Source organism: Castor canadensis, chromosome 4 (genome assembly GCF_047511655.1).
Source record: "Castor canadensis chromosome 4, mCasCan1.hap1v2, whole genome shotgun sequence".
In the NCBI taxonomy this organism is placed as follows: domain Eukaryota; kingdom Metazoa; phylum Chordata; class Mammalia; order Rodentia; family Castoridae; genus Castor; species Castor canadensis.
In genome coordinates this window covers 176,586,413-176,603,016 of record NC_133389.1, presented here as the reverse complement: position 1 = coordinate 176,603,016, position 16,604 = coordinate 176,586,413, and the positions used below count along the sequence as shown (strand labels likewise).

Here is a 16,604-nt window from a genome sequence, read left to right as displayed (position 1 = left end):
TGTCTGAAGTCTACTTTGTCAGATATGAGTATAGCTACTCTTGCCTGTTTTTTGGGGGGGTCCTTTGTTGGAAGATCTTTTACCACCCTTTCACTCAAAGTCAATGTTTGTTTTTGTCAGTGAAATGTGTTTCTTGTAAGCAACAAATGGTTGGCTCTTGCTTTTTAATACAACTTGCTATATTATGGCTTTTGATTGGGGCATCAAGGCCATTAACAATCAGTGTTAAAATTGAGAGGTATGTAGTATTTCCAGTGATTTTGTTGTTTTGTTTTCTGATGTTTCCTTTTTCCCTATTTCTTGCTTACAAGTTTATTTGGTAGTGGGGTTTATTCTTTCTTGCATTTTCCTGGCTGTGTCTAATTCCTTCTTCTGTTTGTAGGGTTCCTTTAAGCATTTTCTGTAGTGTTGGTTTGGTGAATATAAATTTCTTTAATTTTTGTTTGCTGTGGAAATTTTCACTTCTCCTTCAATTAAGAAGAATAGTTTTGTTGGATAGACTAGTCTAGGTTGACATTTGTTTTCTTTTAGGGTCTGAAACATATCTTTCCACAACCTTCTTGCATTTAGAGTTTGCACTGAGAAATCTGATGTTATTCTAATGGGTTTGCCTTTATATGTGACCTGTTGTTTCTCTTTTGCAGCTTTCAATATTCTTTGTTCTGTATATTGAGTCTTTGATTGTTGTATGTCTGGTCTTTCTGGTTTGATGTTCTGAAAGCCTCCTGTATCTGGATGCCCTTCTTTTTCTCCTGACTGGGGAAGTTTTCAGCTATTATGTCATTGAATAAGTTATCTCCAACTTTAGTTTGTATCTCTTGTCCTTTTTATATCCATGATTCATGAATTTGTCTTTTGATGGTGTCTCATTCATATTCTCTTCACATTTTTTAATGGTCTTGACTGACCATTTCTCTATTTTGTCTTCCATTCCAGATACTCTATTTTCAACTTGCTCCACTCTGTTAGCCAAACTTTCAACTGAGTTTTTTTGGGGGGGATATTGAACTATTCATTTCAAATTGATTATTTTTCAGGATTTCCATATCTTTATCAATTTACTCTTTATTATCTTGCATTGTCTTCCTTATTTCATTCATTTGTTTGAATTCTCTTTGGGCTCAGTTAGTTGTTTATTCATATCCTTTTTGAGTTAAATCACTAGCTTATGTGTGTCCTCTTTGAGCTCATTGATCAGTCTTACTATTTTTTTAACTCAATTTTTGATATTTCCTCCTCTTTGCTATTGCTTAAGCCCTTAGTGGTACAGTTGGCTTTTGAGGGAGAGCTGTTGCCTTGTTGCCTCATGTTTCATGTTGAGATTTATGCATTTGGACTACATTGATTATCTGGGAGTCTTTCTCCTGGAGTACAGAAATTGAAAAGACTTTGAGGATTTAAAAATACTCCATCAATGACCATGTACACTGAATCCCCTATAATATCATAATTTCCTTATTTTGTTTGTATGTAAAACAATAAACCATGTTCTATGGGTAGTGGGTCAAAATATGACAGACATTAAAGGCCCAATGATAATGGACACAGTTTAGCTAGCTGTCTCAAAGCAATAGCAGATGACTACATTAGTCAAACTTGTGGAGATTTTGTGCTGGAATCACCTTTAATATGATGATACTGTATGCAGTGTATTTCTATTACTAACTATACACATTCAAGGGTGTTCTGCCATTCAAATAATTAACTATTAAATATTTTTGCTTCTCTTTGATCTATCACTTTCCCCATGCATAACACTCTCAACCCAAAAACTCCATCACTCTTCATCAATGAAGGGAAATCCAAGTATTTTGAATCCAGTGTTCTATTTCAGAGAAGATATTTTGAGTATGGACACTATTTGAGGGTTCTACTTGCTTCCTTTAATGAGGGACACCTTTAATGAGGGGAAGCTGAGCATTAAATGTTCCTACACTGCTAGGAAAACACATGTTTCTTTGGCCACATGAACCAGTATCATCCAGAATCATTCCAATTATTCTATGGTAGTGTCAGTCCAGTACATGGGCTCTGTAAGGAATCCAAGCAAACACTCATATACTCATGCTTCTGTTAGTTAGCTGAATGGTACCAGTCATGCTCTGGTCATCTGCGTTCACTGCTAAAGGTCAACAATATGAGTGTTTGTCAGAGAAAACATGATTCACAAGCAAAACTCTTTCTTGATTTTAAAACAATGAGCTCCAGCTGGGTGTGGGAGTACATGCCTATAATGCCAGCAATAAGGAGGCTGAGACAGGAGGATCTTGAGTGCAAGGCCAGCCGGGGTTATATAGTGAGTTCTAGACTAGCCTTGGCTATGTAGTGAGACTGAGACTGTATCTCAAAATAGAACAAAAACTGAGTGCTAGCTTTTGTTTGATATTAAGAGGTAGCTGCTTCTTCTAATAGGACACACATTTGACCTATAAGTTAAGTGTACACATATAAATACATATATGTGCTTTTATATTCATGTATATAGTGAAAGAGAAAGAGAGAGAACAAGATTGTATTGGTGGGTTTGTCTACAGAAATGGGGGGAAAAGAATAAGAATGCTAGACAATAAAAAATATTGAAACTTTCCATATATATATATATACATATATATATATATATGAAGATAACATACATAATGTAATGTATTTTAAGCTGTGGAATAACAGGGGAGCAGGGTGATAGAGAAAGAGTAAGCAATGAGGAGGTTAATTTGATTAAAGTATAATTACATGTCTGAAATGCCAAGGCAAAACCCCCTTGGACTACCAATTTATACTTCAAAAAATGAAGTAAAGGGGGGTTAAATGGATCTTTTCAGGGGGTGCATAAGGAAAGGAGGAGTGAGGGTGAGTATGGTGGATATATTTTTGTATTCATATATGAAAATAGAATACTGAAACCTGTTGAAATGGTTCTAAGAAAGGGGATGAGGAGATGAGGGAAAATGATAGAAGGGGTAAATCTAACTAAGATATATGGCAAGCATATATGTAAATGTCACAATGTACCCTCCCCCTGTACAACTATTACATGCTAATAAAAAATTTAAAAAAATAGTACCCACATCTCCATCACCACACTCTGGAGGTCTGTGCTTCTCTCTAACCCTCTGGACTTCCTCCCCTTGAAATTATCTGTCTCCCTGATTGTCTGTCTTTTCCCCTGAATGATATACCATATTTTTCACACTGCTTCTATGTTCTACTTCTATTCTTCTGGATATCCTCTATCTCATATAGCACATTACACTCACATGTTTTCTAATTTTATGATTATTCCCTCTTCTTTCCTTTACCATTCTTTATTGCTAAATAAAATCCCTTTCCATTGACCCCTGATAGGTCCATCTGGGTACCCAAAGGCCCTGTGGACATGGATTTTGGACTCAGACCATGGAACCCCTTTCCCCAACCCATTCCAGCTTCAAGAATCAGAGCCGAAGTAGAGCCATCCAGAAACTTGATCTCTACTCTTTTTGTCTTTATTGGGTCTCATAACACTCTGTATTTTTTAAAATTAGGATATATTCCTTGTACAGTGGGGATTCATTGTGACAACTCCAAATAGGTTTATATTGTACATTGGTTAAATGGCCCCCACCATTTCTTCCCCTAGACCTCCTCTCGGCCCCATTTAAAGCAATTGCAGGAGGTTTCATTGCTCTATTTTGTATAAATATATGACGTCCATCAACCATATTCCCTCACCTTCATCTCCTTCATTCACTTTCCCTCCCCCCACACACACTATACCTATTTTACATTCCTGACTTTCCTTATTAACTGCTAAGTCAATGTTCAAAGGGGTTTCTTGAAATGTCCCCTTTGTGAGTGTTCTTTACATGGGTCCATTCAACCCCTTCCATTACTCTCCCTGACTCCTTTGCTCCCATGCCCCCATTTTTCAACAGCTTCCAATACATATCATTATATCCTCTACCTTTACAGATGTTATGTATTATGATATTGTTGCCCGTCTACCATTGTCTTTTCCTTTCCCTCCTCCCAGAGATTCATAGAGTAGTTCCACTGTTACAAGCATGTTCTACATATAAGTTTTTATGTGATCATGTTTGTTTTTGTGTATGTGTTTATCCTTTGGATCTATCTTCCACATATGATAGAAAACATGTGGCCTTTGTCTTTCTGAACCTTGCTTATTTCACTTAACATGATGCCCTCCACCTTCAAACCACATGAATACAGCTGTATCTTGAAAAAATAATTGTTTCACTGCCTAAGAATTTAGGGGATAAAAAGATAGCACATTTATGAAAGTACTCTGAAAAAACACCATATGATCTAATGACATATGGAGAAAATTGGTTTTAAAAAAAAATTTGGTTATTTTATTTCATAAATAGATGATCTGAATAATTCTGTCAATTTGATAATATTAGACTGTTTCTTTAAAGATTTTGTCGAGTTTGTGAAAAAAATGATAAAAATTATCAACTAGCAGAGGAATGCTAAGCCCCTTGATTTCCATAGAAAATAAAGACTAAATGAGAACAGGAATTGTTACATTGATTGAAATAATAGTATACTAGGTGTGAAAATGCAAGGCAAAAGAGCACTCTTTCTTGTCCTAACCCATTTCTAAGACAACTGAATATATGAACACCTAACAGCAAACAAGAGCCCTTAATCATACAGTTTCTTAAGACTTCTTATCTACCTGAACCTCCCCACCATCCATGGGTAAATATGAAGAACAGTGTCCAAAGAGCAATTGCACATCCTCCTTGTGAAGTGTGCTAAGAATAACTTCACCAGGAAACACCAGCCAGATTCCAGCCTCCCAATAACCTGCAGACCACACAGTCCTTCCCTTACCTTGCACACTTTTTGGTGTTGAGTTCAAGGCATCCAGGGACTCATTTCCATTAAATGATTGCAAACAAGTACTGTTGCCTTCTGCAAAAAGGATTGAAATCCCTTAGAGGAGTCTGTGTATGGCCAAGGGAAACCATAGCAGGAAGCCCACCATGACAGAACCAGGAAGACCTATGGGGAATGTCCCTGTCTTCAGACCCTGACACCAAGGCTAACACAGTTCCTGTCATTATCACTGAATGCAGAGCAAGCCACCCCCTTCACTCCCTCCCTGAACAACTCATTATCTCCTATATCTGACCCTCTTCCCTAGCTCTGCCAATTTCTTCTGCCAGGGTACAAGCAGGATAGAATGACTGGAGAAAGAGGAGACTTTCCTTCCTGCAGAAATAAAGGCAAAGACTCATGAGTTGATTGGGAATTGAAGCATGATTACCTCCTCCATTACAGCGTGCTTGGCTGGCCATCTCCTCTGCTCCATCTTCAGTGATCATTTGTGAATCTTCACGATTACAGGACACTGTAAAATACAGTGTGTGTGCCGGCGGAACCAGGAAGTTCAGAAAAAACATGGGTTCAAGGCATTGAGTTCACAATATTGAACCTTTAGCTTAAATAGGCAGGAGCCATGATAAGGAGAAAAGTCTTTCCTTAGTTCTTACTACTTCAACATGAATAGGGAACACATATCTCCTGCCAATAAGGGTCACACTGTTCCTAACAGGACTCACAGGAATTCCTCCTTGTGTTGGACAAAAAGGCCAACACAAATGGGAAGGCTCCTATCTGAGGATTAGCTGAAATGTGTTGGCTGTGACTCCAATAGTAGCCACCTGCATGCTCCCCATGCATCCTGACATTCAGAGCTGGAAATGCTCAGTTTCTTACCCAGCCCACATCTCGGTGGGGAGCACAAAGAGGCCTGGAGCTCTTCTCCCTCACACATTTCCAAAGATGCTAAAGGTCAACCAGTCCCCACACTAGGCCACTTCTGAATATCCACCAATCCCTGAGACACACATTTCCCCAGACACTCTATACTATGAGTGCTTGTCAGAGGAAATGTGATTCACAAGCAAAAGAGTTTCTTGATTTTAAAACAATGAGTTCCAGCTGGGTTGGTGGCCCATGTCTGTAATGCCAGCACTCAGGAGGCTAAGATAGGGGGATGCTGAGTTTGAGGCCAGCCTGGGTTACATAGTGAGGTCTAGTGGACTATGTAGTTTGACACTTCCTCAAAAAAGAAAAAAAATGAGCTCCACCTTTTGCATGATATTAGGTACTAGCTGCTTCTTTTAATAGTGCACATGTCTCCATCACCACACACTGAAGCTTTGTGGTTCTCTGTGACTCTCTGGATTTCCTCTCCCTGACATTTCTTCTCTCCCTGATTTTTGTCTTTCCTCCTGAGTGATGTAATGAATTATTCACAATGCTCTGTGCTCATCTTTTCTACCTCTATTTTTCTGGGTATCTTTTCTCTCATAAGTAGATGACATTCACATACTTTCTGATCTTTACGATTTTTTCTTCTTCTCTCCCTAAGCATTGCTTATTTGCTAAATGAAATCCCTTTCCATTACTCCTGGTAGGTTCTTTTGGGTAAACAAAGGACCTTTGGACTTGCACTTTGGACTCAAATCATGTGATCTCTCCCAAACTCATGCCACCTGCACAGAATCCAAGCCCAAGTGGAGAATTTGTTGTCTGCTGTTTTTGTCCCTATTGGGTTTATGATACAGCTGTATCTTATCCAATTTTATGTTTTTAGTATCTTAAAAAAGTAAAAATGTCCCTATCTAAGGGTTTAGGGGATAAAAAAAATAACACACTTCTGAAAGTACTCTGAGAAAACACTATATGATCAAATGACATATGAACAGAATTAATTTAAAAAATAGCATTTGATTTTGTAAACAGTTCATCTGAATGCTGTCATTTTGATAGTTATACTGTTTCTTTGAAAGTTTTGTCAAGTTTGTGTAAAAAATGATAAAAATTATCAACTAGCACAGGACTGCCAAGCTTTTTGGTTTCCATTAAAAAATAAACACTGTAACAGAAATTGTTACAAAATTCAAGAAACAATGTGGTAGGTGTGAAAAGACAAGGCAAAAAGAGCATGCTCTTATCATAACTCATTTCTAAGACAAATGGACAGATGAACACCTAAAATCAAACAGGATCCTTTGATCATGGAGTTCCTTGGATGAATATGGTAGAAATACTATGTACTCATGTACGAAAGTGGAAAAATGAGATCTATTGAAACTATTCCAGGAATGAGGGGAGAGAGAGTAACAGAGAATGATAGAGGGGTGAATGCAACTTCAACATATCGTATGAACTTTTGTAAATGTGACAATGAACCACCAGTAAGACAATAAAAACAACATGGAGTTTCTCAAGATTTCTTGTCTCCTGAATCTCCCCTCCATCCATGGGTGAATATGAAGAATAGTATTCAAGGAATAACTGAAACTTTTTCTTGTAAAGTGTGCTTATCATAAATCTACCAAGAAACACAACTCAGAGTCCATTCTCCCAACACCTTGCAGTAAGTTCTTCCCTTACCTCCTCCGATTCTTGGTGGTGTGCACAAGGTATCCCGGGACTCATCTCCATTAAATGATTGCAAACAAGTACTGTCACCTTCTGCCGAGAGGAACAAAATCCCTTCTAGCAAAGGGAACCAAAACAGGAAGCCCACCAAGAGAGAACCAGGAAGACCAATGTGGCTCATGTGACCCAATAGGGAACATCCCTGTCTTCAGACCCTGGCACCATGGTTAACACAGCTTCTGCCATTATCACTGAGTGCAGAGGACAGGCCACCCACCTGACTCCTTCCCTGAACAACCTGTTTTCTCTTATATCTGACCCTCTTCCCTAGCTCTGCCAATTTCTTCTGCCCGGTTACATGAAAGGAGTGGGATAGAATGGGTGGGAAATGGGAGACTTTTGTTCCTACAGAAATAAAGGCAAAGACTCATGAGTTGATTGGGAATTGAAGCATGATTACCTCCTCCATTACAGAGTGTTTGGTTGGCCACCTCCTCTGCTCCATCTTCAGTGATCATCTGTGAATCTTTATGATTACAGGACACTGTAAAACACATGGACACAACAGATTATGAAGAGGTCCCCAGAAATATAACTCAAGTGTGCAGGTGGAACCAGGAAGTTCAGAGAAAAGAGAGGTGCACAGGCATGGATATCATAATATTGAACCTTTAGCTTAGACAAGAGCCATGAAAATGAGAAAACAGTCTTTCCTTGGTTCTTACTACTTCAACATGTGAACACACATCTCCTACCAGTAAGGATCACACTGTTCCAAACAGGACTCACAGGAATTCCTCCTTGTATTACAAAAGGCTGATGCAAATGGGAAGGCTCATATCTGAGTATTAGTGGAGCGTGTTTGCCGGGACCCCAATAGCAGCCATCTGCATGCTTCCGATGCACCTGCTGCCCAGGGATGGAAATGCTCAGTTCCTCACCTGACCCACATCTGGGTGGGAAGCACAAGGTGGCCTAGGGCTTTTCTCCCTCACACATTTCCAAAGAGACATTGCTCTGTTCTGCAGAAATGAAATGAAATGAAATGCCTCAGGAGGCAGCCAAGGTCTGAGTGTATAACTAAGGGGAAATCATGATCAGAAAAGCAGAGTGAAGGTGTGGTTGTCTCCAGTGGGTCCTGCCTGGGACCATCCCTGTCCAGACCTTGATGGTCTGTGCTTTGAATTCACACTTTGGGCACACTCTTGTTACTATCACCAAGGATGAAGGCCATCCTCCAGCTCACTTTCTCCTGATCTTCTCCTCTCTCTCCTTCCCCTTTTCTCTCATGTATTCTCTCTGCCCTGTTTCTGACTGCCGAGGTCTTTAGAATCAGTTCTTTATTTTTTCTTGTTGCTTTTGTTTGCTTTGTTTTGGCGGTACTGGGGTTTGAACTCAGGCCTCACATAGAAGCTGCTCTTGAAATGTGTTTCTGTCTCTTCTCTTTGTCTCTTGCACCCTGTTCCTCTTCCCCATCTCATTTGTTTCTGTCTCCCCATTTCTCTTCCTAAGCATAATACTGGGATAAGATAACAGAATCAGATCAGAGAAGGGGACAAGGGGCAAAGGAGGGGGGCATCCAAGTCAACACCACCCAACACATATCAAGGCCACATATCAAGGAAAGATCTGAATGTTGTAACCCCTGTGTTAAGAGTGAGTTAGGAATGTAGGTGAGGCGTTCCTCCCCATGGCAAATGGAAGCTACAGAAACCCATAAGAAGGGAAACTGTTTAACCTAGGACAAAAAAGATCAGCAGGCATAAGGGAGGATGATAGGATGTGATTTACCCCTGCAAACAACAATGGTGAGAACATAAGGACAGGTGTAAGAGCAACAGGACGTGCTGAAAGAGAGAAGCCTGGGTAAACAGGAGTTTCTAGTGCTAGCAGGAAAATGATAGTGTCCCTGGGGGAGTGGTCAGTTCCTGAGAGGTATGCTATTGGAGAAAATTCTAGAAAAAATGTCCTCAGACACACAGAAGGATGTGCTTTACAAGACAGGTCTACCCTATCTTGAAAACTATTCTGTTATCTGAAAGGAGGTAAAATAGCTTGATAAGTCTGAAAGCCTCCTTTTTCCTTTGGAGACCTTATCTGAAAACATAGTGATGTCTTTTCTGGAAGGTTCTCTATCTAGTGCTACAGTCTGCACGTCTTCCCTCCTTGCCCTGGACAGCTTTCACTCTGTGCCAATTGTCTACTTAGCTTCCTCTTGACTTCCTTCCCCCATTACTAGTAGTAGTGGTTCAGTATTACTTTCTACAGTTTTCTCTAGATTTTGTCTCTGCATCTTCTGACATTATCCTTGTCTTGTTTTGTCTCCCACTTTCTCCTTTGTTTTATTTATTTACATATTTACTGGCAGTGCTATGGATTGAACTCAGGACTTTGCACTTGCTAGGCAAGCACTTGACCACTTGAGCTGCACCTCCATACTTTTTGCGGTAGCTGTTTTTCAGATAGCATCCTCACTTTTGCCTGGGTCAGTCTTGGACCATGAATCTCCTACCTATACCTCCTGTGCAGCTGGTGTTACAGCTTGAGTTACCATGCCTGGGTTGTTTATTTAGATCGGATCTCAGTAACTTTTTTGCCTGTGCTGGCCTCAAACCGCGTTCCTCCTATCTGCTTCCCAACCCTTTCTCCTTTTCTATTTCTGTTTCTTGAGGTTTTATTTTGGCCCCCTGGATGTCTGGAAATTTTCCATGATTTCTACATTTTCCTCATTCTTGAAGATCTGTTCTCCCAGGTTCACAAAGGTGTTTCCATTTTCACAGAGACCATGGAACCAGAGACCCTTCTCTGTCAGATATATCCTAACCATCTCTCAGATGACTTCCCTAAATTGTGAGATTTCAATCACTTGCAAACGTTAGGTCACATTCCTGGTGCTTCCAGAAGCAGCTGAAATAATCTTCCACCTCACCTGGCACAGCCTGCTGACATACGGGTCCACCACCACAGGCAAGCCTAACTTTGTCATTTCTTTCCCTATGTTCTGCACACAGGACACACTCTCCAGTCAGGAACTTACTCATCTTTTTTACTCTTCTCTGTCTCATGGTTTTGAAATAAAAAAACAGAAAATGAACCTAACTCCATCTGCGTGTATGCAAAAATGAAGAACAGAAAGGTGGGATAGGAGACAGGGATTTTTATACTGACTAGAAAACAGACATTTATTGAGGCAGTTGGGAATTTAACTCATCACTGCCCTCTTCCTTACCTGGTAACAGCCTGAGCACCTCCTTGGGTGCTCTTTCAGTAGTCAACTGGAGAGTCTGGGGATGACAGGTCTCTGTGGAGAACAAGACAATGATGAACTGTGGAGGAGACCTAGGGCAGATGTCAGCATGCTGGGCCTCCCTCGGTGGGAAGAACATGCATTCATTCCACACACTGAGAGCCACACAGTTGCTCTTTTAGCCTCTTTTTTCATCTTTTTGCTTCTCCGTCTCCTTCTCTCCACTTCTCACTGTTCTCCCTATGGTCCAGCCTCCATGCGTTTCTTCTTCCTAGTTGTGTGTCTCTTCAATGGTGCAGCCATCTCAGCTGCTGGTCTCTCCCTCCTCTTGCCTTTCTCTCTTTTCCTAGGGTCAGTTTAGCTCTCTTATTCTAGGTCTCTCTTATCCCAGGGGTAGGCTCCATTCCTATACTTTTTGGCTCTTTGTCATTTCCCTTTCCTCACTCCAACATTGTTTTCTTTTTTCATCACCATCTTTTATAACTTGTTTTTAATTGATACATAACAACTGCACTTGTCAATGGGGCTCCATGTAATGCCTGACACGTATATATATATATATATATATTGTATGATGTCTAAATCAAGTTAAACATCTCTCTCTCCTTGAACATTTATCGTTTCTTTATAATGAAAACTTTCAAAGTCCTTTTGAAATGTATGACATATTCTAGTTGTCTCTAGTCACTGTACTGTGCAAAGTACAGAGAGATTCTGTCACTCCGAATTAAAGTTTTGTGTTGGGTCCTGACCCACTCTTCCAGGAACCTAATTTCCTCTTCCTATTTTGACCCATGACTGGCACAATGGTCGTTTAGTGACAGCCCAGGCCGCTGGTGCCCACTCTTCCTTTTCTGCTCTTCTCTGCTTCTTTTGTTTCTACCTGTGGGTCTGGCCATTGGACTCTTGGTACTTCTCTTTGTCTTGCCTTGCCTCATTTTCCATGTCTGTCTCCCACTCCCTTTCTTTCCTTTGCCTCCTTGAAGCTGGGCTTTACATCTTACCCATTTCTCATCCTGTTACCTTCTAGAATTAAGCATCAGAAAAGGTATCTCTGGGATGGAATGTGATTTCACCAGGTTAGTGAGCAGGATGGAGAGTGGAGGAGGCTCAAAAAGGCCATTCTGTCACAAGGCTAAGCATGGGCAAAGGATCAGAGAAGGTGGAAGAATCAGAAAATTAAAGTTACTATAAAAGTTTTGCATAAGCTTTGAAGGAAGAGCAGGAGAGGCATGAAGCTGCAGCCTTGAAAAGGAAAATGGACTTAATCCTTATAACAAGAAGTTGTTTATTTAAAATAGGAAAGTAAGGCACGTTAACCTGCATCTTTCTGAGTCATCTCACCATGTTGGAGAGAATGGACGTGATGGAGCATGACTTGGGGAAAAGTGTGAGACTAAAGGCCATCTCCATAGTCTCCAGGGTAAAAGGAAGATCTGATTAGGGTGTTTGTGTTGGCAGTGGAGAGGAAAGGATGTGGGGGAGATATATGGAAGACAGAATTGACCAAACTAGATGACTAGGAGGGAGGGGACCGGTCATTAATAACTTCTAGGTTTCTGATTAAGAATGGAGAAGCAGTGTTCCATACTGACATAGAAAACACCGGGAGAGGGAAGGAAGCTCCATTTGCTCTCTAATCTACATTGTTAATACTTTGTACCCTTAAGCTCTTCACCCAGTTGCTGTTCCATTAAGGGGCTTACCTTTCCCTTGCCTCCCACACACCTGGGGACAGCAACCACAGGGTAAATGAAAATATGTGTTTGTGTTGGGAGTGGTAAGGAGAGAAGGAAGAGAAGTGGCCCTTGCAAACAGAGGAGGCAAATAATTTCAGTGAGGTAACTGGTCATTTAAAACATAGTTACCTGGTGGTAGCTTGAACACCTCTTCAGCATTTCCTTCATTCATTCTCTGGAAAGCCAAGCAATTACTGGGAACTGAAGAGAAACATAGGAGGGGTAGAGAACTTCAGGCATTCCTGCTGAATTCTTGCATATAGCACACAGCTGAGCTTCTCCTTGGGAAAAGATTCAGTTGCTCCAAGGATCTCACCTGAGACTGGCCCCCCGCCCAGCCTTGCTCTGCCTCCTTTCTGCTCCTTCCTGTGTCTTCTTTCTCCTTCTCAACTTTCCATTTGCTATTGCTTCTGCACTGCAGAGTGTTGTGCACCTCTCAGTTCTTTTTCTCCTTCATTGCTCCTCAGTGCTCCTTATCACACACCCTACCTATATCTCAGCTTTTCTTTCTGATTTTACTCCTCAAGAGCTCTGTATCCCATGTGGCAGGCTCTAATCCTACCATCTGTCTTTGCTATCCCTTGCTCTTGCTACTGAAATATTTTTGTTGAATGAGTCCTTTTGCACCAGGCTCTGATCCACTCCCCTGGGAACCAACAAGGCCCTTCGGGTCTCTCATGAGAACTCTATTGATCCTAGTCACCCTAACTCTCTGTACCCTCATACAACCACCATCACACTGAGTCATCAAGAGGCTGCTCCCTGTTCTTGCTTTACAACTCTGGCATGGTTAGCGACCTTATATACTTCTATGCTTCTACTTCATTTGTACAATGGGAATAAGCAACAGTTTTCCCCCCAAAATTTATAAGTTTGTGGAGATAAAATGACATTATTTGTCAAAATTTTTGAACAATCACTACATAAGGAGATAAAAGGTTTTAGCAAATCACAACTACCTTGTTCACAGTTTGATTGGATGCTGAATGTTGATTGTGTCTCTGCTTCCTTGTGTAATGAATAATGGAAATTGCCATGAATCACTGAGAAAAGGAAGGAAGAGATGTGAAGCAGTGACCAGGACTGCATCTCACAATTACACACCCAGGTGCATGCTTGACTCCAGTGCCTCTGTGGAAACTTCCAGACCCCCGAACACCCTGGGCTGCAGTAGGTCCCATATGGCCTATGCCTTGGTTTTGCTCCTGGAATCCTACAGGTGTTCACCATAGAGAAGCATCTCTCAAAATTAAAAAAAAAAAAAAGACTGAAAAAGTTGAGTGGCTAATGTCTCTTCAAAACAATCAAAGAAGAGTGAAGCCAATTTCAAATAAATAAATGTGAAAAATGTTTTTGAAACTACATATAACTATGAGTAGGAAGAGCAAAGGGATTTCTTAAGGAGAAGGGTGTGTGTGAGAGAGAGAGAGAGAGAGAGAGAGAGAGACAGAGAGAGAGAGAGATTTAATAGCTTTTAAGGATGGAGAAAGAAGAAAGGAAGGAACGAAAAAAGAGGTGAGAGAGGGAATAAAGGAGAGAGAGAGGGGAAGAGGTAGATAAAAAGAAATAGAAAGGATCTTTGTTTTAATTTAGTCAGAGAAGAAAATCTAGTTAAAAAGGAATATAGCAGCAAAGCCTAGTGCGGTGGTTCATGCCTGTAATCCTAGCTACTTAAGAGGCAGAGAACAGAAGAACTGAAGGTCAAGGTCAGCCCAGGCAAAAAAGAAAGTTTGGGAGACCCCATCTGAACAGAAAAAGCTGGGCATGGTGGATTGCACCTGTCATCCCAGCTATGGAGGAAGCATAAAATAGAAGGATCATGGTCCAGAACTGAGGGAAAAAGTGACACTAGCTTAAAAATAATCAGAAAAAAGGGGCTGGAGGTGTGACTCAAGCAGTAGAGCAACTGCCTAGCAAGCATGAGCCAAGAAACAAATGAAAATCTGCTGTCTGAAAGGCACAAACAGGAAGTACTATAACCACATCAGTACCAGTGACCCAAGGAGCTGCCAAAACCACTGCAGGCTCCAGAGCTGCATATCAAGGCGATCTAGCAAACATAGATGGAGAAGCAAGACCCACAAGACACGAGAGAAAAAACACTCAAGAAACATGGAAAGATACTTCCCAAGATGTTCTGATAATGGTGTGCACCCTCTGGGGGCAACCGCCCCCCAGGTGGGGGAAGCAGAGGGGGTGAAGGTGCAGAGGACCAATGGGTCAGCATCCCAGGGTGTGCTGACTTCATGTCCAGGAGAGTGCGGGGAAAGCCGTGTGGCCAAGAGGGCCATCGAACGCATGGAGAACCCTGTGCGCAGGTGCTTCTGTGAGAGATGCAGGTGCTTCTGTGAGAGATGCAGGTGCTTCTGTGAGAGGTGCAGGTGCTGGGGTCCAGGACGGAGGTCCCTGCAGTCCATGGGGAGTGTTATGATTTGGATCTTATCTATCCCCAAAGACCACCTGAGGAAGTATGGTTGCCAGGCTGTGGCGTTTTTGGGTGGTGGTAAAACTTGAGGAGGTGGAAAGAAGTCAGGTCACTGGGAATGTACCTGTGAGGTTAAGTTGGGACCCAAACCCTTGCTTTCTCTGTTTCTCAGCCACCCAAATAAACATTTCCTTGTTCATTTGTTTATCTCAGGCATTTTGTCAGAGCTATGGAAAGCTGACTAGCAGAGAGGAGCAGAGCCCCTGAGATGTGGGCGATGAAGGAAATGCATGCCCTCACACTGGTATCTAGGGACAGCATGGCCACACATAGGATATTGACTGCAAATTTGTGCCAAGGTATTTGATTTCCTTCATTCCTTTCTCTGATCTGTACATCATAGTATGGAACTAAGATAGCTCTTACGCTCTTACTCTAGTTAAGTCATAGTGACTTCTCTGCTTACAAATCCTTTATTGCCTATTTCCTAGATAACAAACTTCAAATTCCTTAGCACCAGGTGTCAGGTCCTCAATATCAGCTTCTAAAACTCCCTCCTGTCCTCTGCAATGCAGCCTGGGGTTCTGACAGCCCATGCTCAGAGCACTTCACAACTGACACACACTGCCCATCCGGGGTCTGGGCGCATGCTGGGCTTCTCTGTGACTTTTCCACGCTTCCTTTGAGAGGTAAGTTGACACAGGACTGCACTGAAATAGATTTTCTAATACAAAGAAAGTCTTTTATCATTGGACATGTCTGTCAGCATCAGAGGGGCACTTCCTCCTTTCTAAGAAAGTGCACCATTCATACCTTCCTCCAAAGAAGAGTACAGACATGGGCTGGGGGTCTGATTCAAGTGGTAGAGCACCTGAGTGCAAGGCCCTGGGTTCAAATTCAAGAACCACAAAAAAACACCAAATAAACAAAGAATAGAGATATAAACTCTATGTTTTGCAGCATCAAAATCAGGTTCCAGCTGAACAATCATTTCTGGGGTTACCTGGCACACATAAACTCCATGAGGACACAAGCCATGTCTATTTTCAGCCTGGTGCTTGCTAGGCAAGTGCTCTACCACTTAAGCCACACTCCCAACCCCCTGTATGTTTTCTTTAACACTGTATTCCCTCTGTGCTTGGCATGTCAAGGTCCCTCAGTAAGATATATAAATAAATATAATGGCATCATTAATAAATATTAATGACAAATGAAAGTAATAGACTTGAACCCCAAAAGCGGTTGAAAGCCATAGTTACCACCTGGGAAACTTCTGAGAATCTCCTTTAAGTCAGGGTAGGCTATTAGGTTGGTTCTGCTGAACAGCACTTTCAGAAGCGACAGGTCGAACTTCTTCTCCAGCTCACTGAGGACATCATACATTACTCTTGCCACTGGAATCAGGTTTCTACAACTTTCTTGAAAATACTTAAAAATATTGAATGGAGAATGGTGTCACTATGGATTTATGGGTTACAAAAGATTCCTAGGTTAGTACAAAGACCATCTGTTGTTCTCTTGTGAGATGTTAGCAATTTGCATACATTGTGATAACTTCTTAAATGTTCTCTGCCATAAGATAGACTTATTCTTGTGAACCTCACTCTCTGACATTGATATACAGTTGAAAAGAGAAAGTATTTTTGAGCAATAATTGTCCAAAGTTAAATGGCTTTAGAAGCCAGGCCAGAATAAGTGGCCCTAACAGACCATGAGAAGCTATTCAGGTAAGCACTGCCCTCCTTCCAGGATAGGCTTGGTCTAAAGGGCTCCAAGAAGCCACTCCCTACTTCTG

The 16,604-nt window shown here is 41.3% G+C and overlaps 1 protein-coding gene across 12 annotated transcripts in view; it reads right to left on the bottom strand.

Moving 5' to 3' along the window:
- The window catches only part of Sp140 (SP140 nuclear body protein), an 86,019-nt gene that overhangs the window by 54,558 nt on the left and 14,857 nt on the right, over window positions 1-16,604 (bottom strand). For 8 of the 12 annotated variants that reach the window (XM_074071947.1, XM_074071948.1, XM_074071945.1 and 5 more), the window contains exons 3-10: window positions 16,069-16,237; window positions 13,344-13,427; window positions 12,514-12,585; window positions 10,628-10,699; window positions 7,859-7,942; window positions 7,411-7,491; window positions 5,273-5,356; window positions 4,837-4,917 (exon numbers count right to left, since the gene is read on the bottom strand). In XM_074071947.1, the coding sequence (XP_073928048.1) occupies window positions 4,837-4,917; window positions 5,273-5,356; window positions 7,411-7,491; window positions 7,859-7,942; window positions 10,628-10,699; window positions 12,514-12,585; window positions 13,344-13,427; window positions 16,069-16,237 (727 nt within the window). The remainder of the gene's footprint in view (window positions 1-4,836; window positions 4,918-5,272; window positions 5,357-7,410; window positions 7,492-7,858; window positions 7,943-10,627; window positions 10,700-12,513; window positions 12,586-13,343; window positions 13,428-16,068; window positions 16,238-16,604) is intronic. The other 4 variants (XM_074071954.1, XM_074071953.1, XM_020171597.2 and 1 more) reach the window with 3 other exon arrangements.